Source organism: Perissodus microlepis, chromosome 13 (genome assembly GCF_051167445.1).
Source record: "Perissodus microlepis isolate ML-2025 ecotype Zambia chromosome 13, ASM5116744v1, whole genome shotgun sequence".
Classification (NCBI taxonomy): domain Eukaryota; kingdom Metazoa; phylum Chordata; class Actinopteri; order Cichliformes; family Cichlidae; genus Perissodus; species Perissodus microlepis.
The window spans coordinates 18,438,245-18,463,339 of NC_140473.1; the positions used below are offsets into that span (position 1 = coordinate 18,438,245).

Genomic DNA, 25,095 nt, shown 5'->3' on the forward strand with positions numbered 1-25,095 from the left:
TACATTATAGTAAAATGTTTTATTCAAAAACATCCCAAGTAGATTCATTTATAATATCTTACAAATATCTGGTATGAACACTCAAACAAAAAGGAAAAAATGTGTGAGCGTGACATTTAAAGAGGGACAAGACAACAACAAAAAGAAATAATAACTTGATTGGCAAACTAACTGACAAACATTAAACCCAACCTTTATTCTTATCCAAGCCCTCAAAGAGAACTGTGTCTTGACCAAGCATAAGCCAAAATCAAGAATATGGCTGTATGCAAGGGAGCTGCTGTGCTCTTTGAAACTGAGCTGATGATTCTTTGTAAAAGTGAAATGATTGGACAATGCTACGAGAAGGAGGTGAAGCTAGTGCTGTAATCTGTCTCAAACATCAAGACTCTCTTATTGGATTAAACGCTACTAGGTTCATGAGATCGATTTGAAAATAATGGTATGTTCTTACTGCCTTCATTTGATAGTTTAAAGAATATAATCACACCAGTTGCACGCTTTATTTGGGCTTGTCTGATATTGCAACAAAATTAGTGCAGAGCTACTGAGCTTAATTTGAAGTTACAGAGTCATGTAGCAAGATTAATGATTCCCTATATATGAACTTTTGTGTAATACTCTACAATTCAGTCACAGTTACAAAAAGGAAAAAAACCCAACGAAAAACAAAACAAAAATCTAATTATTTCGATCAATAAGGACGCATTTTCACATTCATGGAAATTAATTCTTGCATGCTTATGGCCAAAAATGTCACCAGCTCTGTGCATCATGGTTCAGTTTGTTCCTCACAAACCACAAACAAGTCTCATTGTTTGTGACTTCGAGAAAGAGGATTGTTTGGGTGTTGCACTTACTCTTCTCAAACTGTTGGATAGCAGCCTGATTTAGCACATGTACGAAGTCGGTAAATTCATTCCAAACATGGTCAGAAACTTTGATTCAAGTTTCTGTTTTGTTGACATTTCCTCAGCTCGACACAAGTGTCACGCTGAACATTTCCCTCTACGTTTCATCACCAAAAAGGTTACACGACAATACTCTAATGAGGTTAATTCTGATTTCAAACAAAGAACTCCGTGTGGGGAACAAGAGAGGGGCTCATTATCTCCTGAGGAAGAGATTCTGCATTGATGCACAAGACGTGTCCAGACCCAGAATAACTCAACTCAGCACCTGAGAGACATTTCATATGCAACCTCCAATTAGGGAGTGATTTTTCCAGATACTGTTGCAAAGTAAAACTAGCAGATGTGGTGTAGCATGCAACTGAGCATCAGTGGTTGGGCTTTGAACATAGCCGGTGGCGGCTAAACCGTGGTGAAAAGGAAACGCTTTAGACATAAATACAATTAACAGTCATTGTTTCTGGTAGAACAGAGTTAACCAGCTAAGCACAAACTGACATCAAAGAGCACTGACAACCAAACTGGATACGTCCTGTCTCTGCACTTAATTTTGGGAAGACCAATCTTCTGGCAAGGCTGGCGTAGTTGTTTTATACATTCATGGGAACGAGACTGTGACCACGCCACGGTACGAGGAAGGTACCGCTGCAGACAGACACATTACATATAGTACTTGGACTGTTTTACAATCAAGCAAAAGAAGGCACTGGAAACATATTATACCACACTGGATTCTTATGCTCTCAGTTATCCATCTTGAAAAAGATAAAAATCTAAAAATCTTCTCTGGACATCATTTGTTTTTGAAAAATAAAGTCTGAAATGTTTAGAAAAATTATTTTTGCACCTTTGACTCGTTTCAGCAAGGATAGTTTACAAAAATGAAGCTGCTATTAAAAAAAAAAAAAAAAAAAGGGAAAAAATACTTATGGCATTTTGGTTCTTACATAAACCTCTGATTGACCCATTTGCACTAAAAATCTGAGAACATGACAACATCGACTATTCTTTTGTGCTGATAGGGAAAGAAAACTTGTGTGTGTCGTTTTGACAAACAAGTTGAGTTTTTAAAAAAGTGTTTAAATGCTTTATAGATGTACTATAAAAGCAGAAATGTATGTTACCTTTGAAATGGAAACAAAGACAAATAAATTAGTGCTCTGTGTCGACAAACACTGTCAGAAAAGAACGAAGAGAGGAAAAAGAAAATACTAGGTGGGTCACAGTGCTACCCATTTGGACAAGGGTGTTACTAGAGGTGAAAGGACAGCGCTACATTGGACAGTGCCATCTTCTGTGGTTAAAAACAGCACTTATGGAAGTCACAGTCCTCGCCTGCTTTAACATGATAGGGGTCACTGGATGTCCAGTCTGCTGTACTTCGCGCTGTGGTTCCAGTGCAACGCTCGCCACGACAATGGTAGCTGGTAGTTCCGGGGGACCGGGCCGTTCACGTTCTCTTCAAAGTACTGGAACAGTCTATACCACCACACCCGTGAGAATGGGTTACTCTGTGATGTCTCTTTCAGCGACTGAAACACAACAACAACAACAAAAAGGAGAGATCACAACTGAGCCACAATTCCTATTGTGGCAGGTTAAGACCTTGTAATGGTACCTGTAACTCACATACTCTATACAACTTAAGTACTAAAGCACATGCTCTATTCACTCCAAAACAACACATTTGAATTCTAGTACATGTCTATGCTACACATGAATTTAGCCCACTGGTATGTGGTTGCTAGGCAACATGACGACATTATAATATATGATATCGATAAGAACCTAGAGGGACCTTTGGTATGTTTCGTTGCTCAACTCTTTATTGCAAAAGAGGATATGCTAATTTTGTGTTTTATAGCAAGATTAGGCATCTTTATTTTGATGACATTATCTTTGTCCCAAAAAATGAAAAATATAAATCTAGCAGACAAACATAAATGGTACAATCACCTGTTGGTTCGCCATAGTATGGTACCACCAGAAGAGACGTGTAGTGATAAAGTAGGCCACAACCACATCCACAGTGTAGTGGTCATGGGCAAGAAGGATGCAGACTATTCCCACTGCACTCAGAGTCCAGCAAAGCCAGTGATACCACCAGAATCGCTTTGGAGAATCTACCAAAAAGAGAGGGGGAAAAAAAAGTTCAATATACCAGAAAGAACAAACCATATACCAAAAAATTGTTTTCTCCTCCTATGAATTCCAACTCCTGTATCAGCTGGTACTGATGTGTCAGTGTGACCCTACAGCACTACTTAAAGCTTTTCTTCTTTTCACCACTAGATGTCACCACTGTATCAACCAGCACTGCAGTGCCATGTATCACAGGCAAATAAAAACCTTTCAAACACCAGGATTTAATCAAAAACATTGCCACAATATGATAAAGCAGTTAAAAAAGCTACAGCATTTCATCTGCATTCTGGGTTAGCAGTAAACAAGGTTGGTGGGGGTGGGGGGAATGGGGGTGGGGGGAATGGGGGTGGGGGGTGGTTAGATAATGGTTAACGCCTGCTGAGCAACAGAAACTGTTGTTATGTAACCAAACAACAAATAAACAAACTGACACTAAGATGACAAAAAAAAAAAAAAAAATGTCGAGACGGAAACACTTCCTCTTCACTTTTACACAGGGTCCACATTTGCTTGTGTAGTTGTGTCACAGTATCTACTCGAGTGTGAAATATCAATGTGATGCCAAAGGCACTAAAACCGAAAGGCTAGTTGGTAAATCGAAGATATATAACCTAAGTCCATCTTAATGCTAATTTTAGTAGCAGAGAAAATCGGGGGGGGGGACCCCACACATTTTTAAATGGTTTATGGGACTGTCAAAATCATCAGATTTAAACAGAAAGCTTGACTTTGAGAAAGGGAACTGACCCTAGAAGTAAAATATTACAATATATTCTTAATTAAACTGCAACATAGACAAAGTTAAACTTACACTCTTTGATGAAGAGGTACGTTAGTGTCAGCATGACAGTGTGGCCACTATACAGGTAATCTCCACACATAGTGTGAGCACCTGTGATGGATAGTCCCCCACCGGCAATCATTTTCATTACTCTCCTCATCTGTGCCTCCCAGTTCCCAAGCAGCTGAAAGAAACACAGTCGTTCATTAATTCACCTCTAAAGTACGACACCATCGGCAAGTGTGTGCACATAACTTATAAAAAGCAAAAATGTAAAAGTTTGTCGTTGCTTTTTAGCTTTCCTTTGAATCCCCAAATTTCATTATTTTATGACAATTATATTATTTAGATATAGGTAAACCATACTGAAGATATGACAATTGCAAAATACCTGGTTACAAGTGAAAGCTTCTGCAACCATACGCTCACAAAAACGACTATATTGGAAGCAAAATATACAGTGTGGAAAAAGGAGTTTTCACAGGAACCTATGCAGTCCCGTGAAACTGTAAGTACAGCCTTACTGCTTCCACAGGAATTAAGAAGGGTAGTAGCAGCCAGGTTCTGCTAATCAAATACATCTGATTAATAAATCATCAGCAACTGACAATCCCTATAAAAGCAGAGAAATTATGCAGTTTGCTGGTCTGGCGCATTCAGGTGTGGTTTTTTTTGTTTTGATTTTTAGAAGAAAGCCTCTCGTCTCTAAAATGATGCATCTGAACAAACCACAGGACTTGAGAAATAAGACCGCAGTGGAGATGTTTGGTAAAAACCAAACACAGCATGTCAAGACCAACACCTTACACCAAGTGTCAAGCAAAGTAGTGTAGGGGCCTTGAATTAGACACATTTTGCAGCAACAGGACCTGCACACCTTGCAATCATTGAGCTGGCTCTGGCTACGTCCACACTAGCCCGGACAGGTCTGAAAACGCTCGTTTTCACAGAGTTGAGCGTCCACATTGAAACGGCCCAAAACGCTTACATTCCAGTCCTGCGCATGCGCAAAATCGAGTGAGAATTAAAGAATTTGAAGAAAAGCTATCTGGAGCATGTACAAACTGATATTAATCTTTTTAAGGGCTGTCAAAATTGAGAGCAATCAAAACAACTGCTGTATAATGCCCTCTGCTATCTTTGTTTAATTGGTCACATGACTGCATCACATGACTAAAATGCGTCATCGTTTTAGAAAGTCTGCGTTTTCGAGTGTCCACTCTGTGACGGGACAGCTCCGTTTTGAAATGTATGCGTTTTCGAGAGCGTTTTCAAAACGCTGTGTTTTTTCTTGAGGAAAACGCCGTCTCAGTCTGGACGGGAGGCCAAAACGGAGAGAAAACGATGCGTTTTCAAACAAAAACGCATTAGTGTGGACGTAGCCTACGTTTAAGTGCTCTAATGTCAGGTGTGAAGACATCTGTCTGACAGTTTGACCTAAATTAGGTCAAGACAATGAACCCAAGCACAGCAACAAATCTATAACAGAGAGGCTGAAAGGGAAAAGAATCTAACTGGGTCATTGCAGGATCTAAAGTCTAGACATCAACCTAATAGAAACGCTGTGGCCAGCCATTAAAACAGCTGTGCATAAACTTATGTCCACAAACTCCAGTAAAAGCAATGCTGTAAAGACGAGTGACACAAAATATTCCCACATTGTCGGTCGTTGTGTCCTTGGGCAAGACACTTCACCTACTGCCTACTGGTGTTGGGCCAGAGGGGCCGATGGCTCGATATGGCAGCCTCGCTTCTGTCAGTCTGCCCCAGGGCAGCTGTGGCTACAACTGTAGCTTGCCTCCACCAGTGTGTGAATGTGAGAGTGAATGAATAGTGGAATTGTAAAGCAATTTGAGGGTCTCGAAAAGCGCTATATAAATGCAATCCATTATTATTAGTATTACATTGATATGAGAGACCGATAAAGTCGAATACAAAACAAGTCATTACTGCTAAAAGTGGTTCTGCAAGCTAGTGAACCTGCAGGGTTGCTTACGTTTTCCACAGGAATTCTGTGAAAGGTTTTCTCACATGACTATAGTTTAAGTAGCAAAGTTTAAAGTAACAATACATGATGAATCTCTTTGAGATGTTTGAACCATGAAAAAAAAGAACTGTAATGCTGTAGTATCTGTTAATATCCATAATATTATGTGGATTTTATATTTTCTTTTAACATACAGAGTCAAATAACAAACACATCTTTGTTATTTGAAGACCAACTTCTTCAGGCTTTGCTGTACCACCGGAGGAAGTGGTTTGGTATTTTTACATAACAGCAAAAAGCAAGGGTGTACGACACTATCGGGGCAGAAAGGCTGTGTGGCTTATCTGTCCTCAATCTTACATTTCCCCCAAACATGTCAACATGAGCAGGGTAGGCTACATGACCTAAACTTTAGTAGCATGATCCTAAAATAATATTTTAAGCTAGGTAAAAGAAGATATTATCCCCACAGAAAGCCTTGATTTAGGGATGTCAAACTCTTGGGCCCAATCCAGCCAACTTTGATCTCAATGGAAGCCCGTTTCCGCCACTAAGAAAAAAAAAAAAGAAAAAAAAAGATCCATAACTCAAAATTTCGAGTTATTTTCTCGAAATTCTGACTTATTAACTCGAAATTTCAACTTATTTACTTGACATTTTGAGAAAAGTAACTCGAAATTTCGAGTAAGCACTGCCAATCAGTAATCTACGTGACTGACGTCATTTCCTTGTTACCCGGAAGCTGAAGCCTTCAGGTACAAATGCTACAGCTAAGCTACTGGTATTACATCCAGTCATGAATGCACAGATTGCTGAGTAATTTCAGCGTGGCTTCAAAAATGATGAAATCCTTGTGTTATTAGCTGAATCACATGGCGTTACTATCAGCAAACGTACTCGTGAAAGCGCCAAATGTTTGCAATCCGGTTTTGAGTGCGCGTTACTCTGCGCCATATGCTTCCAGGTAACAAGAAAGTGACCTCATTCACGTAGATTAACTCGAAATTTTGAGAAAAGTAACTTGAAATTTCGAGTTAATAAGTCGAAATTTCGTGTTATGGATATTTGTTTGTTTGGGGGGTTTTTTAGTGGCGGAAACGGGCTTCCGTACAAGTGGTACAGGTAAGTGAAAGTCCCCTTTTTTGGCAGTGTCAAAGAACTTTAACTACAAATTTAATACCTGACATTGTTTTTTCGACCAGTCAGCCAATTCTGGCCCTTGGGCTTTTTGTTTCTCATTCTTGATACAAAGGCTTCCAATAAGGAGATATGAAAATGCTTTCCTAGCATTTGCAAAATAGGAACCCAAAGAAAGTTGAGCAACTACTTGACTCTCCCATGGCAAAAATAGATGGACAAATACAATCAGTGATCAGTGGAGACAACATTTGTTCCAAAATCAGTTAAGAAACAAACTATTCATGCTCATACCTTTGGAGCACATTTAAAGTGCATCCCAGGAACAGGCAAAGTAGTGATGTACATTGTAATACACCGGTACATGTAGAGTGTGCCCACAATGAAAAAGAACCTTCTGCCTATTATTGACCTGGAGAAAAAAAGAAGAGGGAAGAGAAAGAAAGTAAATAAAAGAATAATATATTTCCATTTAAATGAAATTTTAGCTTTGACAAGCTAAAAGTTTACACCTAACTGAGACGGTGACTGTACCTGTGCTTGAGAAGTATCCACTGTATGAGCCAGAGTGCCACCAGGAGCATGCCGTTTATCTCACAGATGGAGAAAGCCCACTCTATCCTATCAAACCAGTCGAAGAACTTATCGGGCAGTGGTGGAGTGTGCTCCTTTGTCGGGACTCTCTCGTGGACAACCGAGATGACAACAGTGGTGGTGACAAAGCACACCACTGCATAGAGGAATGCTATGCCCGTCTTCCCCCACTCAGCAGGGAATGGTGTAGCCTCCATTGTAGGGATGGGAATTTGAATCATGTCCTGGAATTCCTTCAATGTGCCATTTCTGTGGGACTTACTACTTCCGTTGGATATTCCACCAACGTGGCCATTTGCGTGGCCGTTTTTATGAGCCTCCATGTGTGTCTCTAGCTTTAGTGTCTCCAGTCGCTCCAACAGCTGCTGCCCACAATCAGACGACACCAGTGAGAGAGGAGGCTTTTGGAAATCTGCTTCTGTGAGCCTGAGTAAAGCAGGGCCATTCATCTGCTGGAGGGCATCTATGTACTCCGGCATTCCCTCTTTGCTCAACCACTGGGAAACATCCTCTGCTGTCCATGCCACCACCTTCCTCATTTTGGCCAGCGGGCAATGTGGAGGATTAGGATGGTCCCCAGACTAGAGGTTAAGGGTTAAAAGAGATTTGGCTGTTTAAAGGATAGTGGTACATCCTCTCCAGTTTTGGCACATGGTGAGTTTTGCACCTAGAGGGAGCCCAAGCCTCCTCTTATTGTGATGAAGAAAAAGAAGGAAGCAAGATCTCTTAGGGTTAGGACCAACAGATGAACAGATGTGAGTCACAGCAGCTTCCTTCACCAAGCTTTTTCCGCACACTTCACCCCTGTGAAAAATAAAATGCTGTGAATCAGACTGCAGTGGTGACATTCATATCCATTTCCACATACTCCACCCTAAGAGAAATTAAAACATGATTCATAATGCTAGTAAACGGCACTAAGTCAATTTGCATGCAGACATCCGGCTTAGGCTGCTGCTGGGTGTGGTCTGCACCGGATGCCTGACCAGACCTGCAAGCCTGTGTGTGCATTCCGTTTAATAGAGCAGCATGTTGCAAACCACAGATCAAACCACCAAAGATTTAATTCAGGGTTAGGGTTTCAGATTCAAATAGATGTTGATGGGAGACCTCCCATGCAAACATGAGCACATTATAAGTCTTATCTGCTGAGAGGGTGTGAAAATACACACAAAACATGTCATGGAGTGCCTCTTTTGAGTTGCAACATAAAAGGGGGTTTCTGGTTCAAAATCACTACTATTTGACAAAGGCTCACAGATCTGAGGTAAATGCAAAGAAAGAGAAAGTGATGGATAGATGGAAGGAGAAAAGAAAACATCTACAGTGTGAGGCAGGGATTCATCGCTCATGGAATAAGCAGAGGAGACAGGGCCAAACACAGATAAATCCTAATTTCTACAGTTTGCTGGAGTAGACTGTCAAGCTAGCTGACCAAGTAATTCAGGTTGTTTTACAATATTATCAATCAAAAAAAAAAAAAAAAAAGAATCATCACAAAAGCTCATATTCGCTGAGAAAATAACATTCTGCAAGTAAATCGTGCCTTTTACCTTCAACTTAAGTTTTCTTTTTGTATTGTGCATAGTAACATCAAAATCTTTACACCAGCTAGAAGATGAACTCACGTATCTGCTGCATTTCATTAGTTTGTTTATACACCGCGGTGTAGGCGGCTGACACAGGGAGGCCCTGCTTGTGATTCTGGGAGAGCGATGTACATCTGGAGACAAATTCTGCTCTACCACATGGATGGGTCAACAGAGCAGGAGGATGGGAGGGAACCAGGCTGAGAAGAGGAACTCATAAATCAGAATGAAGGTCAGAGCTGAGCGCCAAGTCAGCCCCACCCCTGTCAGGAGGGCAGTCAGCCAGCAGTCATGCCCTCATACAGCCAGGTCAGCCTAGGCCAGCAGCAGCTAAATACACTGGCAGACTGACCGGTTGGCAGGACAACAAGCTGCACGTCAGTACCTCATCTCACCTCCAATCTGCTCAGAGGCCTCTTCATTTAGGCCAGCAAAACAGGGCCAAATAAAAAGGCTGTAAGCTTGGTTGTCTACAGAAGCAGTAACACCTGGTATCGGATTTATTCTCGCTGATGTCAGGGAAATAATTTGACCTAATCACTCAATAATTCCAACGCATACAAAACACTACTAAAAGAAGAAGTGTAAAAAAATAAATAAATGAAGACAATGCTAATGGTACCCCCACGGACCAGCTACGTGACATCCCAGCTGTGTACGAAGACATAGCATGCTGGGAGCAAAGCAGAGCAGCATTTACAACAACGTGTTAACAGTTCACAAGCAAGACAGATCAGAGATTAGCTGTCACTGAGTCAGCTGGGTGCGAACGACCTTCGGTCTATGAATCAGCTTACTTGCAAATAATCTCACACAAGCAAAGGGAAACAACAAACTAATTCTCAAACTAATAAAGTAACCTGTACAATCACATGCCATGCCACATTATTAGGTACACCTGTTTATCTACCCTTTAAAGCAAATATCTAATCAGTGAGTCACATGGCAGTAGCGTCATGTATTCAGGCATGTAGACACTGTTAAGATAATCTAAGGTTCAAAGTACCAGAATGAGGATGAAAGATGATTTAGATGACTTGGAACGGGGCATGGCTCTTGGTGCTGTGACATTTGGATGGTAAGGTCAGAATTTGTTATATGCAACATGAAAACATGGATCTGTCCTGCCTTCTATCATCAGTCTGGGTTGCCAGTAATTGTGTGGGAATTTTATTATCACACTTTGAGCATGTGTAAATGCCACAGCCTTACTGAGTACTGCTGATGATCATGTCCATCCCATTATGACCACATCTTCTGATGGTTGCTCCCAGCACCATAATATGCCATGTCACAAAGTTCAAATAATTGTGTGAATGCCTGTTTCTCTTTATTCTTTATCCTTTCTTTATTCTTGTTGCTTCCGTACGTTTTTTGCACCTTAACTAGTCCCACAGTTTTTATCCGATTTTTGCCGTTCAAACTTTAAACAATTCTGCTCCTTCTGCTTATGCCGGCTTATAACTTCTATACTTTCTGAGATATTAAATTTTTAATGCAATTATTTTTGCCCATTGAAATGAATGGAACATGTTATCAATGTGGTCACTTATTTTTGCTTGCCAGGCTGAGGTGTGTTTTAGCTCAGTGAGATGAGCAGCTGTTCCCAGACCGGGAGGCCAGGGTTCAAATCCCGCTTATGGCAACGTTTTTTTCAGTTAAAACTTTTTTTAACCATTTTCAACACAAATTTCAGCTTCATCCCTTTTCAGAAGAATTTTCATTTTTTTCACCCCTTTTCAGCACAAATCCCAGCTTTTTCAGCTATTTTCAGCAGAAACTCTGCTGATTCACCTCTATTCAGCACAACCTTCTGCTTTTTTTTTTTACCTGTTTTATGCAGAAGTTCTGCTGATTAACCTATTTTCAGCAGAATTTTCAGCCTTTTCACCTCTTATCAGCACAAAGCATCCTTTGCTCATTTCAGCAGAATTGTCAGTTTCTCAATCACTTTTTGGTTTCCTGTACGCCAGTTTGGTTCAGTGAGATTTGAGTAGCCGCCTTAAGGCCAGGAGGCCAGGGTTCAAACCCTGCTCAGGGCAACTTTTCTTTTCATGAGACAGTTGAACTTTTTCACCTAATGTCAGTACAAATTTCTGCTTCTTTCTGCAGAAATTTCAGTTTATTCACCTCCTTTCAGCACATAGTTTTACTTCTGCTTTTTTTCAGCAGATTCCACTACAAGGCATTCACACAGCATTTTCGCAGGAAATGCAACTTTTTCTAGTGTCAAACTGGTTTTGTGAACATGGCATGGTACCAGATCTCAATCCAGTAGACCAACTTTGGGATGGGATGAAAAGAAAGATTTGCATCATGGATGCTCGCAACAAATGTGGAATCTATGGCACAAAGAATTAAAGCAGTTCTTAAACCAAAAGACAGTCCAACCTGTTACTGGCAAGGTGGACCCTATGAAGTGGCCAGTGAGTGTATTTGCATGGACAAATATTATATTTGAATTTGAAAGATACCACCTTTCAACAATATTTTTGTTTAGTTATTTTGGTACTTAGGTATGGTGCGGTACTTTTTCATTGGCTGTAACGGTTATGTGACCCTATAACTTAAGGATTCTCTGATAGCAGAAAGCGCGCGTGTGCGCGCTTCACACACAACAGAAATCACACTAAGGATTGCAAGAAAACAAGCAAAACCCTCAACCTCATATTATATGTATGTATGTATGTATGTATGTATATGCATCTTTAGTCGTACACATAATGCAGTGTAAAGTCCACATCCTATGATGTGACAAGTTAAGCAAGCAGATGTCTTAAAAGATAAACTGTAGATAATCAACTGTGTAGACATAGACGAGGTGTTTTTACTCTGTGTTTTAAGAGGTTTTTACTCTGTGCCATTGATGTTCTTTCTTAACTGATGTTCTTTCTTAACTGTGCAAATTTAACTTCTTGAGCGATGTGGACAGTGCTCACATGAGCTGTTACAAGTTTGTAAGTCTCATTTTAATATTAAGTATGCATTCTTCAAAAGATTATTCACCCGTTATTGGTTTAGGCAGCTACCCAGTTGATTCATTAAAAGTCTTTGATGCATGGCTGAATCACTTCAGTAACCCACACCAATACAACTGATGACTTCCGCATGCATTTCACAATGTGGCCAGTTGTGCAAAGATGAAAAAGAAGATGGGGGTTTAAACTTCTCACTGTAGCCCTTCTTCCGTTCTTCAGCCAACTATCGCTGTCACTTATTGTGACCCGCTGTGAAACACTATGATGCCTTTTCAGAAGAGACTGTCTGAAAGTAGTCCAATTTTTAGCCGAGGACTAATATTGTCAGCTTTTCTATTCCCCATCTGGCACGGCTTATCAGGTATTAAAATGGTGAATAAACATCACTATTTTCTATATTTGATACAAGCCATTCTAATCCTGCCAGTAAATAAGTGAAGCGACTATCTACCAGGTATTTTCCAAAATGGAACACAGCCATTAAAACCAAATGAGCCTAGTACTTGGAATTCAGCATTACACGTAAAGCTAAGGCTTGCTGGCCAAAAGCATGTGGGCATGCTTTTCAACTATAAAATTAATAATTAATTGTTGTTTAACAGCTACAAATACATCACATGGTGTGATGGAAAGAAATAAAGAACAAAGGAAGCAACCATCATTGTAACAAGAAGCATTTTGGAGAAGCAGATCATGTCACCACTTCCTCATATTTTCACATGTAAGCTCTGTTGCACACAAAAAATAAAATTATTCTAACAAGGATAGTTTTAACACAAGTACAGTACCACCCATGAGCAACAATATATCACCAGACAAACATAAACCCACCATCCATAGTCTGGTTGGTGAGCCAAAAGTGGGACCAAGAGACTCATTTACATCAAGACTATGAACGGAGAGTCGATTCAGATCAGTAATTCAAAAAAAGCTTTTCTAAAAACACAGTTGCTCTGCTCGACATTCATTCCTGTACTTGACAGGGTAGACACACTGATGACTTTCTGTTGGGCCAACACTAGATACATGCTTTTTTAAATGCTTGAAATGAATTTGAGCTTAAAGTGTCAGCTGTGTGATGCGCTTAACTACTCCTTACGTGTTGCAAAATTTATGTTTGCATGAATGGACGCAAACACATTGTGTTTATATTTTATCTGATTTTATGAATTTTGCTGCACATTTATTTGTTTTGGAGGGGGGTTTTTTTCTAACCTTTCCAAAACAAACGGCTGCCTCTTGTGAGAGCTGAAACCTCCCAGCATGATTAATCACCTTTGTGAAATTAGGAGAAGTACAGACTTGCATATTTTGGGCTGTGAATACAGATGCACACTACAGTTACCACAGTTACCACAAATAAATGTGCACAGACACAAGTAAACCGTTCCCACCTGTGCTGGTTTATCTGTGGATCACTCAAGCTGGAACATGTAGATATGTTTTTTGCAGAGCATTTAAATTTTTTTCCTTTTTTGGGGGGCCAGTTAACCAATGACAAGAAGAGGGGAATGTCTCCAAACCATGTAAAACAATTCAGGGGGCCAAGGTACCTAGCAGCAACAAGCGTGGAAGTATATAAAAAGATCAACAGCTGCGCAGCTATTTTGAGAACAACTCTTGCACCTACAAAACCTGTGCAATTATTTGAAGTTAGCCAAGCACATCACTTTGCTTTAAAAGGGCAACTAATATTAGTGTTATTAAAATTATTTGTGCTTCATTTCTGATTAATCAAATGTGGTGAAATTGCAGTTCTGTTTTATTATAGCACTAACATAAAAGTAACCACTCTCTGTGTTTCAACTCCAATTATGTGGAGGGGGAAAAAATTGATGGATTTCAGCTTTTGATGTACAAGTGTCTCTTATTCACAGCGCCCAGGGTTATTCAATTTGGCTCTTTACTTTTAAACTATGGTAGATTAACTGCTAATGAAAACTGTTAGTTGCCCCCTAACATAAGTTACACAATCCTTTTTTAAGCTACATATTTAGCTATTTCTCATTGAGACACAGCTAAGCTATTGCAGTTGAAGAGAAGCCACAGTAAAAAAAAGAAAAGGTCCTAATTATATTCTATGCACAAGATTTAAAGTAAAATAAAATGAAATACAGCATTAGAGTTTTCTAGCTACGTCAGCTACATCCATACACACATTAGTAAATGTCTAATAATTAGATCAGAAAATTATTTAACTGTAGGCTATAGACTTTGCATGCCACATGACTTGTCTTGAGAAAGGTACACAGTTACTTTTGTTGTTAGGCAGTGATCAATCCAATCTCCATACCAAGCACATTTAGAAATAATGAAGTTACTACTCTTTTGTCACATGCTTGCATGCAAGCAACACTCTTGGACATTAGACCCTCATGGATGTTGCCTGCTACTGCAGGCAAGTAATAAAACAAAGAGTTGCACCAATTCCAGATTTTAACTTCTTTTTAAACTCTTGCCAAAGTGAGATTTAATTATTTAAATCTCATTACCTGACACAGATTCACACAGCCACATCACAGTAATAACTTCTATTCTCTATAAACTTTCTGAGCTACAGTAGATACAGCACTGTATGCAGCCTAACACTTTTTTTTTTTTTTAACACCCTCCGTGTCACTTGTGCACCAGTGTAAGTGGTGAAATGCACACACTTTCTGATATTCACAGCTCAGAACGAGTACTGATTTATTAAGAATATGAGGAAAAACTGCCAGCAGATCGTGTTGCCTTTAACCTATGTCTGCATGTGATACAATTACCATTTTGTGTAAATGTAAATACAAAACATTTTATGTCAATGGAAGTAAACAAATATGATATTTCCACACAACTGCTTTTAAAAAGGAATGAATCGTTTATCTTCTTCCTGTTCTGTGATCTAAGGGTGTTGGCTTTTTCTTTGTTGAGATTTTGAAAGGCTTCTATCCGATTACAATTTTTTTTGTACCTTTGGAGCCCACTAACAATTAATGAACAAGACGCTCTCATCTGTATCCCTTTACAGCACGCAAACAAACACCCCCATAGAGAGACAATGAAAGGACAATATTTACATAACCGGGCTAACCTGGCTGCAGTGAAAGATTACATTGATCAAATGTAACCCTGTTTGTTCCTGTGAATCACATGGTAGTTCAGAGAGCCCTACTCATTGGAATGAGTTAATTTGGCTAGGCCAACTCCTTCGACTATGGTCCCATTTCTAAGAAACAGAGCCACTGAGAAGGTCAGATTCACAAAAAGAAATCCATTTGCAAGCATTATTCACACTGGTTCTATACTTTAAAACTTCCTTAGTGGTGAATACTCAGGAATGAATAATCTCCTCGTGCTACATAAAATAAAAAAAAATATTAGGCTATGTTTCCGTTACTAACTAATAAGTGTTAGTGTGTGGGGGGGAGAGAACTGCGTTTTTTAAAGTCCTAGCACTTTATATCAGGATAGACATGCTACCAAAGTAAACATCCTTGCTTTTGCACAGTTGCTTCTTAATAATACTTAATCTATGCCATGAACACACGCAACTTTCTCATTTAACCTACAGCTTGATGTTGCTTTCTTAAAATAACAGAATGTGTATTTAGTGTTGCAGAGGGGTATGACCCCTTTGAAATGTGACCAAAAATAAATGCAAAAACCACAATTGCAAGCATCATATCTTGAAGTGACCCAATCAGCTTCAGAAGCCACGTGAAATGCAGAACAAGATACAGCCACTAGAAAGTTTTGCATAATATTGCAGTGACAGTGACAACTGTCATGACCAGACTATGAACTGTGGTTATAACTGCATGACTGTAGGTATAGTACAAAGTGCCCATGGAATGATACTGTCATTAAAATGAGCCATTTCTACTCCTTCCCATGTTGGATTTAAAATCCAAAAGGCCCAAAGGCAAAAATCATTCAGTCTTGAATGAATTCAATTGAAGTTGTTGAAATATTACCTCCATATCATTATTTTACTACTTTATGTTATGAAACCTACAACATATGCTGTTCATACCTTAAAAATCCTGCTATCACAAAACAATGTTATCTCAAATCAATCTGTTAACTGACAATGCAAAGGTGCAAAAATAGGATAGGTGTTTGCACAAGTCTCTGGGGGAGCTGAATGTCACAACAACCAATGTACTGAGAGTTTCTGTCTTCTAATGAGAAAACCACCTGTGGCTTTATGGGTCATGGATAAAGATGATAGGCCCATACAGCCCCAGAGGATCATCACACAAATTAGCTAGATGCTCTGTTCATCTGTGTGTGGTGTAGACACTTCATAAATTATATCTGGGATAGCACAGAGAAGACTTGTTGTCAACAGGGAGTAATTAGTGTATTACCCAGCATTGACTACATATTATCAACAATCTGACTACAAAGACGAGTCTCATAGCTGCAATGACCTAGCAGACTTGGGCAGAAAATTCCCAACTTGCCAATAATGTTTTCTGACTGAAACTAGAAAATTGATAGTTATGTCATTTAGAAAAATCGTAAAACATTTAAAGCACACTTTAAATGCCAACAAAGCACAATGATGATTCTCAACTAGCCTGGACTTTGGACTTTTAAGGATCATTAACTTACTGTACTCCAAGTCTTCTGGGTCCTTCTTGTCTGGGTTTCTGCAACCTCAGTCTTTACGTGAAGAGGCAATCAGTGCGCCCTTTTGATATCCTCATGGCAAGGAAGGTCAAATGGAAGGAAAACAGCTACTTGCTCATCTATATTAACGTACTATTTTATTTAAACTATGTATGTGACCTCCTTAATCCATTAGGTATAAAAGTGTATGTTAAAGGTTTAGTCATGTGGAAGCCAGGGCAACATGAACCAGACAAAATTGTATAGGTATGATTAGTCTTAAAGCTCATTACCATGTAGGCTCAAACTGTATCTTTTGCAGTCTGCTTCCTCATTATACGACTGACATAAACTGAATGGGAAATCATCTCTTACTTGACTTTCTAGCAATGCTTTGTATCCACACAATTTGTGTTTCATATGTCATAGCACTGGTCTGCCTTTGGTCACCGTTATACCAGCTACCCCAAGTACATTACTAGGTTCATTTTTCCTTGTAAAATAGCCTAAAATCTACAATAAAGCTGCACTAGGGGTGGGCGATATAAACGATATACGATAGAAACTATATAAATTTGGCCAAAAATAGAGATTTTGACTATACCGCAATAGTGCATGTTGATGATGTCATCAAGCTACGCCTGGTCAAAAGCATCGCAGCGGCTACAACCATTATCATCTGCAAATTATGCCGGGTGACAGTCATAGCAAAGAGATGAAGCACTTTTGAAATATGGGGAAAGCCAAAAACTGCGCTTCCTCCACTTCCGTAACATTGATTCATTAATGTTGAATTCTCTCGCAGCTGTTCTATTCCCATGTTGTTGCAGTATATTAATAACTAACCTCGTATTGTGGATGAATAATCTCAGTTGTTCTCCTGACTGAAGTTTGGCCCGTGTATAGCATCCTGCTATGCGATTGCATTTGTCTCTAACCACCAGAATCCCTCACGTTAACTTTTATCGAGTGGGAAAAAAGTTGGCGTTCATCATCCAGCTTCACTGTGCTAATGTTATGCTAACATAGCTGTGTCGCTAGCAATCACGTAGGACAACATTATATACCAGGTAGTCCAACTTTAGTAACCCTGCAAATGCCACTGCTGTTTAGTTTTCTGTCTTCATTTATGTTGACATATTATGTTAAGTGATAGCAGAGCTGTACGTTTGAATTAGTTTTAAAAATCTCTCAGTCACAACATGGTATATCATGTTTAGGTGGAAACTAGCGAGCTAACTTCCTGTTAACTTCTAACTCCGTTAAATGTAATAAATTCTGTTTTCATGGATGCCTGGATGTTAAACTTAATTGTTACACCTGGTAAAGCAGTAACGCTGATGATTTTATTAAAGATGAAAGAATTTAGACCGTTTTTAACTCTCAGTGTTTGTCTGACTTTGGGACCTGAAGCAGATGGAGTTTTGGACCCAGATTACTCCGCGAAGCTCCTCACTACGGCAGCCGTAATGCTCTGACAATCCATCAAGCAGTGCGGCTTACCAAAGTTGTACTAAAACATTTTTTAACAGATTTCTGCACGCCCAAATTGGTTCGAGGTCAGTAAGCACAACCAGAATTCATACATAAGGCACACTCTCGATTTTTGAGAAAATTAAAGGACTTTAAGTGTGCCTTATAGTGTGGAAAATACGTTATACAGAAGAAAAGAATATATCGCGATATATATCGTTACCACACGTGCTTCAAATTATACCGCGATATGGATTTTAGGTCATGTCGCCCAGCCCCAGGCTGCACCGTATCATACGCTCTGCAATAATATTCTTATACATTTTTATGTAATAGAAAAGTGTTATACTATGCATTTACATGCATAACACTGACACTAGCCGATGTCTGAGTGAGAGACCAGCATGTCAGCCTATGCCAATACAGTACCTAAAATTGTAGCTATTACAGAGGACAATACTTTGTTTAAATGTTTAACAGGAACAGTTTTCTTACATAATTTGCAAAATCTGTTTCATCACATAATAAAAAAAAAATAAAATAATAGCTCCACCAAAGCACCACAAGGCTATAACGACATGTGACGAGATGCAAGCAGCTGGTAACGTGCAGCCCTAACTCCGATAACTAATATGGGATGCAAAGAGGAACCGGAGCTACCTGAAAGAAACCAAAAAGGAAAATAGCCAGCTCAGATGTATGCGAGGAAAATATAAGCCCTTAAAAGGCCTTCAGTGGTAGCTTGATCTGCTTAAAATGTCTTACCAACAGCCCCACCCATCATGCTTGCCAACATGTGTTTGTCATGGCCCTGCATCAACTAAAAACTTAAAGCTCACACATCAACTCCAGTGAAATTCCTACTTATGCACTGCCCTTTTGTTGCAGAATTATTAAAATGCCATCTTGTATTTTGACACAATTTCTTTCCTGACATTTCCGTGCTACTAGCCTAGATTTCTAAAAGCTGTTGTAGGACACAAGAAACTGGGGCATCATGTGAGTGGTGGTAAAATTTCATGTGTTTCTAATTATGGCAGAAACAGTACTGAAGCTCTCTGCATTTTACTTGGCCCATAAATGCTTAATTAAACCAATAGCAGTTGATCAATAAAATGTAAAGTCAACTAACACGTGCATTAGCTACTAGCATTAACACATAAGATTGCACATTAAGGCACAAATATGCTAACTATTTTCAGTCATCAAATAAATATCTAATTTTTTAAATTATAAAACCTATGAAATAAAAAACAGAAACTGAATATTAACAAAAATTTACAATACAGAATTAGTTAGTGTAAGTGGTACTATTACCCAGAACTAAGTTTAAACTAGGCTAAGTTACTGCTACCCAAAGGGAGCGCACAGTGGGGATCAAGCCCTAATTAGGAAGATTTTAAAGAGTGCTAAAACTCAATGCCAACCTTGTTCTGAGTTATTTTGATAATGACAGCAAACGATAGACCTTAAGGACAAAGTAGTTACAATTTTAGTTAATCCCAGCAGTGTTAGAAACGAGAGGCTGTTCAAAAGAAGCTGGTGTTTTAGTTAAGCAGCCAAATATGCTGAACCATACCTATTAATATAACAAATGGTCCTTTTATCAGTTTTCTGATTTTGCTGGTGTTGCCTTATTTATGTGCAACTACCTTTTTATATTCAGTATATAGCATTTAGCTGCTTTTTCATTAACTCTTTTTAGCCTAACATAGAACAAGCCCACCAGAGCCTATCTTTACATTTTTATATGCTGTTGTGCCATTCTTTGGAACATTTCAAATGGCTATGAATGAATACAACTGTTATATCCCAAATTAAACTACAAGGAAATTGAAAATTGTTTTTGTTTTTTTGTTAGTTTTTTTTGTTGTTGTTGTTGTTGTTGAGGTTCTTTCTGCTTTTGTTTTGTTTTTTTGTCAAAATGTCAGAGACTTTGCACAACTTGCAAAAACAACAGCATGTGCATCAAAATAAACTATTTCCAGAGAGAGAGAGAGAGAGAGAGAGACGGCGTTTATTCCAACGTAGGATGTGCTGATCAGATTGGCCAAGCATGTGTCTGGATTATAATGTTTTTATTGTTGCATGTGCCTTTTACATGACTTTTGAAAACCCAGGAAACTGGGGCATGTTGACTGATGATATGCAAATAAAACTCCAAAATCTTCATTTCCAAAAAATAATGTTCTAACTTATTTAGATCTGCAAATAGGATCACAGGGCTCCCATCAGCTTTTAAGGGTTAAATTTAGGTAAGTAAGTCAGAAAAGTTTCATTTATATAGCAGCTTTCAAGACTAATATCGCAACAAAAATGCTAGAAATAAAAACATTTCCAGAAAGAAAACTTTTTTTTTAAATTAGTTTTTAGCTGAGGTCTTGATCACAAGACCTCAATTAACCTAAAGATGTTTCTAACTGAATGCTATCTGTATATCAGTGATAAGAAATGTCCTTAAAAGTTCTCAAAATGTGCAGAACAAGGATCATACAATTGAAATCAAAAAAGCTCAAAAAAGAACCTTGTGGCTCACCTTAAGCACAAGAAGTGAAAAAGGAGCTGAACTTAGAAGCAGCCACTGAAAAAGATCGTTCACACAGATATGAAGAGTAAAGTGAGCACAAGATTTTGAACAGTCTAGCCTGTCAGTCATGACTAGAGAGCACAGTACATAAACAAACAGCAATGCCAGAATCTTAATTGTTAAAGGGTGGTAAGAAATTTGAAAACTGTAACAATCTTAGAATCAATAGTTGTTATATAAATATTAACAAAAGGCAATATTTATTAAGTCGTAAAAGCAAGCATGAACCTAAGGTTTAACACAAAACATCCAAGCTGAAACTCAGTCAAAAGTTTCTTAGTGTAACTCTAGGTCTCTTCGCCACTTTTGCAAAAGGGACCTCATGTTTCCATTACTTTAGGCACAAATCTCACAAGGGCCACAAACAAGTACTTCTGTTTTCTCTTTATCGAGTCAGAGCAAATTGTGAGCCATCCAATTTTTAATAGAGTCTTGGCACCTATGCAAGATCTAGAACTTAGAAACATCTTGAGGTTTAAAAGAGATATGTAATTAAATGTCATCTGTGTATCAGTGATAACAAATGTGGACCATAAGGACCATATATATCAGAAACTATAAAGGCTCCAAAATAGAACCTTGTGGCACACCAAAGCACAAGAAGTGAAAGAGGCGGTGAACTTAGAAGCAGCCACCAAAAAAGAATTTAGAATAATTCAGTGAGATATATAGAGTTAAAAAAAAAAAAAAAAGGAAAGAAAAATAAAGAGGATTTTGAAAATTCCAGCCTATCACCAGAAGGCACATGATGTAAACAGACAGCAATACAATTATTAACGGGTGCTTAGAAATTTGAAAAATAATTGCCATCTTAGAATCAGTAATCGTTACATAAATATTAAGAGGGACCATGTGTCAGACTAGTTTGAATTTATGGTTCTTAATACCCATCACTAGACAGTAATCCTGGACAGTACTGGACAGTAATCCAGTCAAAGCCATTATACATGAACACAAGTTATTAATAGTGTTATGTACCCAGTAGCTACACAACATAGAAAGTTATTAACATATTTAGTTACTTTCATGTTTTGTTTTTGTAATTACATAATTACATCATGTGTCAGTGTTTGTGTTTCTCTTGTTTGTTAGCTCAATTTTGGTCACTTCTGTTAGATAACTTACTTCACTTTATATGTTGACATTGTATAGTTTGTTCCGCTAAACTCACCTCTTTTAATGGCCCAGAACTATGACTTCCAATTACAATTTGATCGGTTTTCCATTTTTAGGTAAAACAAAAGACATTTGTTTCAAAAACTACACATGTGACCAAATGTTTAGCCAGTGGCACCAACATAAAATCAAAATCATTGAAATCATTTATTTACCACTAAACATTCTTTAAACTTACTTTAAACCTCACCATATCATGAAAACATTTCAAAAATAATCTATATAAAAACTGAAGCAGCAATGTGCATGAGAAACAAAATTTTGGCTATGACTGCACACTGTGTTACTAACCACCTTGGCCCTTCACAATTATTTATTCTGAATGAAGAGTATTTAATCCTAGTGTTGCAGTTCAACCCCACTTCAAAAGCACTGACAGAAGGACTGTGGCACCTGACAAGTTTACAACTTATATAGTTTATGCCAGTACAAAATAAAACTCTGCCACACACACCACCCCCTGGTCTGAAATGACTTTAAAATTTGTGAACAAAATCCTCAAACAGGTTAAGCATATTACTATAGATTACTACATTTCTAGAGAGAAAGGTAAGGATAGCAGGATAACATTAGTCACCTTATCAAGCACACCTGACAATCTAAAGCACTCTAGTAAGGTGCTGGGTCCACTTTTATGATGCCCATAATGTTCGTTTTTCCCCGACACTGTCACAGCTTTGTTAATTGTTAACCAAGACCTCCATCACCTCGACAGATATATCAGAAATCGCTGGTTGGCATAAAGTCACGTGGACTGTTAGTAAAACTTTAAACACGTCAGCAAACCCAAACTCCACATATTACATTAATATAAAAAAAAAAATATTAACATTAAATACATCAAGTATATTTTTGACAAATGAATGAATGAAGAATAAATGTAAACTTAATTAATGGGGAATAATTCAAGAGTTAAATTTTATGCCCAAGAGTGCGTTATTTCAGTCTGCCCTGCCCAGGTAACGGAGAAGTAATTTATTTAGCTTATATGGGTATCACTATTACAACAAAACAAATCCACCCAAACCACTACACCAGTATGCAGTATGCACTGCTAACGCGCCCAGTGTATCTTTCACAAAAGGCTTTATTTACTAAAACTCTGTGGTGAGTACACATGCAGGCTTCTTCCCCCCTTTTATCTGCTTTTCCCTGTCTTGGAGTTTGTGTCTCACTCGTCTTCCTCATCCTGTTCTGTTCATAACTGTGTCTCTCCTCATTTCCTGCCGCTGTCTGCTTCTCTCTCTTCTGCAGAGGCTAGACCCAAAAATTTCCCTAAGCTTCCACTAACAGTTTGTCGGCACATGCAAACATCACTCATAAGGGTGCTACTGTCAGTTAGATTCAAAAAGTTGGATGTCAAAACCTAGACAATGGTGCTATCATTAACAAAAATAATAATAATTACACCACCTCATACACTTTAATTGCTTCCTGTAACCAACATCATTGATAAACAAACAAACAAAAAGTAGACCATTTGTGTGTCTGTGTTAGATATTTTTAATTTCTAAATTAAAAATGAAAAACTGGGGGGGTGGGCACACAATAGTCAATGACAGCATGGAAACCCCATTTCCTTCCCAGTTCTCGAGGAAAAAGGAAATTCATGGTGGTATTGTTGTCCAATCTGTTTTTCATGGCTGTGCCTAGAGGAATCACATTTTTTACCCCTTACTAAACGAAAAAATCTGTTTTCTTGCTTGTCAAATGCTTGTTCAATGTGTGGCATGCTTCCCTTGTGCAATGAGGCGTTCTCTGCAAAAGCTCTGAGTACAGTGACAACAATAAACCCCATTTAACATTTTGCCTTCTTGACACTGGCTGCAGTCACACTGTTTATCGCAGTGAAGAGCTGCTTTCTCAACAGTTTCTTGGCACAGACATCTCCCTGTTCACTTCGTTCACTGTCTCTTTTGACTGGTGAAAGTCTTCAGGGCATTTCCTTGTGCCCTGTGTGGATATCGGTGGTCATACACAGCAAATGAAACAGATTTCGGTTTTGTTTCTTCAAAGAAGCTACAATTATTTAAACACTTCTGTTTCCTTAAAGTGAAGTGGGCTTCTCTGTTGCAGTGTGTGGAAAACAGTGCTATGTCAGGTCCCACCTCTTCTTCTTCTTCTTCTTAAGAGAAGCAAAACAGATGCGGCTGTTATTCAGCCAAGAAGCACAGGGTTAAAACAAATGTTTGACCATCTTTTTCTCTCGGTTAATATTTACACAGAAAGAGTAAGAGTAGTACAGCGAGATTGGTAGAAAATACACTCACTGATCCGCCGTCTCTGTAACGTTAACGGGCACACCTGAGATTTAGCTTTGCATCCAAATAATGGTTGACTCAAGTGACTTAGCGTGCTAAAAACACCGCTTTCATTCACACCAAGGCCTTAGCAGCCGCTCTGTATAGTGTGGCTTAAAAGCTTATAGTCTGACCACCTAAAAATAGATAGACAAGCTGGCGTCTTCAGTATTTAGCTAGCTAGCCTGCTAGCTTGGGCTCTTGTATTGAAAGCGAGGGTCTGGGAGGACAGTAAGCAAGTGTGTGTGTATGTGTAGGTGTGTGTGTGTGTGTGCGTGTGTGTGTGCAGGAATAAAAACTGCACATTAATAACCAGCACGGGTTAAAATTACCACACAGAGGAGTGTAGCCGAATCCCGATAAACGATAACGGGACATGTTTAGTCGAGAAGAGTCGATAAAAATGTTTCAACACAAGGCCAGGGAGCGCTTAGTGGGCTAACGCAACGTTTGGAAATACATGGAAAAGATAAGAAGTGGTCGCACAAAAGAGCAGCTGTTGCAATACAGCGGTTTATCTTTCAGTTTGTAGTTAACACATTAACTTAGGTTAACCTATCTCCACACGACTCGGAAGCCAAAGTGTTAACTTAACAACTAAATATGGAACAGAGAGGTATCTTTCGATAGCTAGGTTCGTTTTCGACATTAGATAACTGTATTGAAATTGCCTTACCGTTGAAATGTGGAATGTTTACGGACCTCTTCTCGACTCGTACTGCTCAGTACCGCAATGTGGTATGTATCTTTTGGTCAGTAGGGTAGGCGGGTTAGCAGGGAGTTCCCCACACGACGTCATCAAGTGCTGTCTTCAAGGATCAATGGAACTCGCACAATTTAAAAA

The 25,095-nt window shown here is 38.8% G+C and overlaps 1 protein-coding gene across 1 annotated transcript; it reads right to left on the reverse strand.

Moving 5' to 3' along the window:
- Nucleotides 1-25,065, reverse strand: LOC146375024 (phosphatidylcholine:ceramide cholinephosphotransferase 1-like). Its single transcript, XM_084948472.1, has 6 exons — nt 24,928-25,065; nt 7,496-8,359; nt 7,256-7,373; nt 3,868-4,021; nt 2,868-3,034; nt 1-2,443 (listed from the first exon to the last, which is right to left on the reverse strand). Exons 2-6 carry the CDS (start codon nt 8,092-8,094, stop codon nt 2,267-2,269), a joined length of 1,215 nt encoding a protein of 404 aa, XP_084804598.1. The 5' UTR covers nt 8,095-8,359; nt 24,928-25,065; the 3' UTR covers nt 1-2,266.
- Nucleotides 25,066-25,095: the final 30 nt, after the last annotated feature.

Excerpts from the sequence above, each read along its gene's own strand:
- LOC146375024 (XM_084948472.1), bottom strand. The coding sequence starts at position 8,094 with ATGAGGAAGGTGGTGGCATGGACAGCAGAGGATGTTTCCCAGTGGTTG. Across the intron at positions 3,035-3,867 it reads GTACCTCTTCATCAAAGAGT|ATTCTCCAAAGCGATTCTGG; the intron begins GTAAGTTTAACT and ends TCTTTTTGGTAG. Across the intron at positions 2,444-2,867 it reads ATACTATGGCGAACCAACAG|TCGCTGAAAGAGACATCACA; the intron begins GTGATTGTACCA and ends GTTGTGTTTCAG.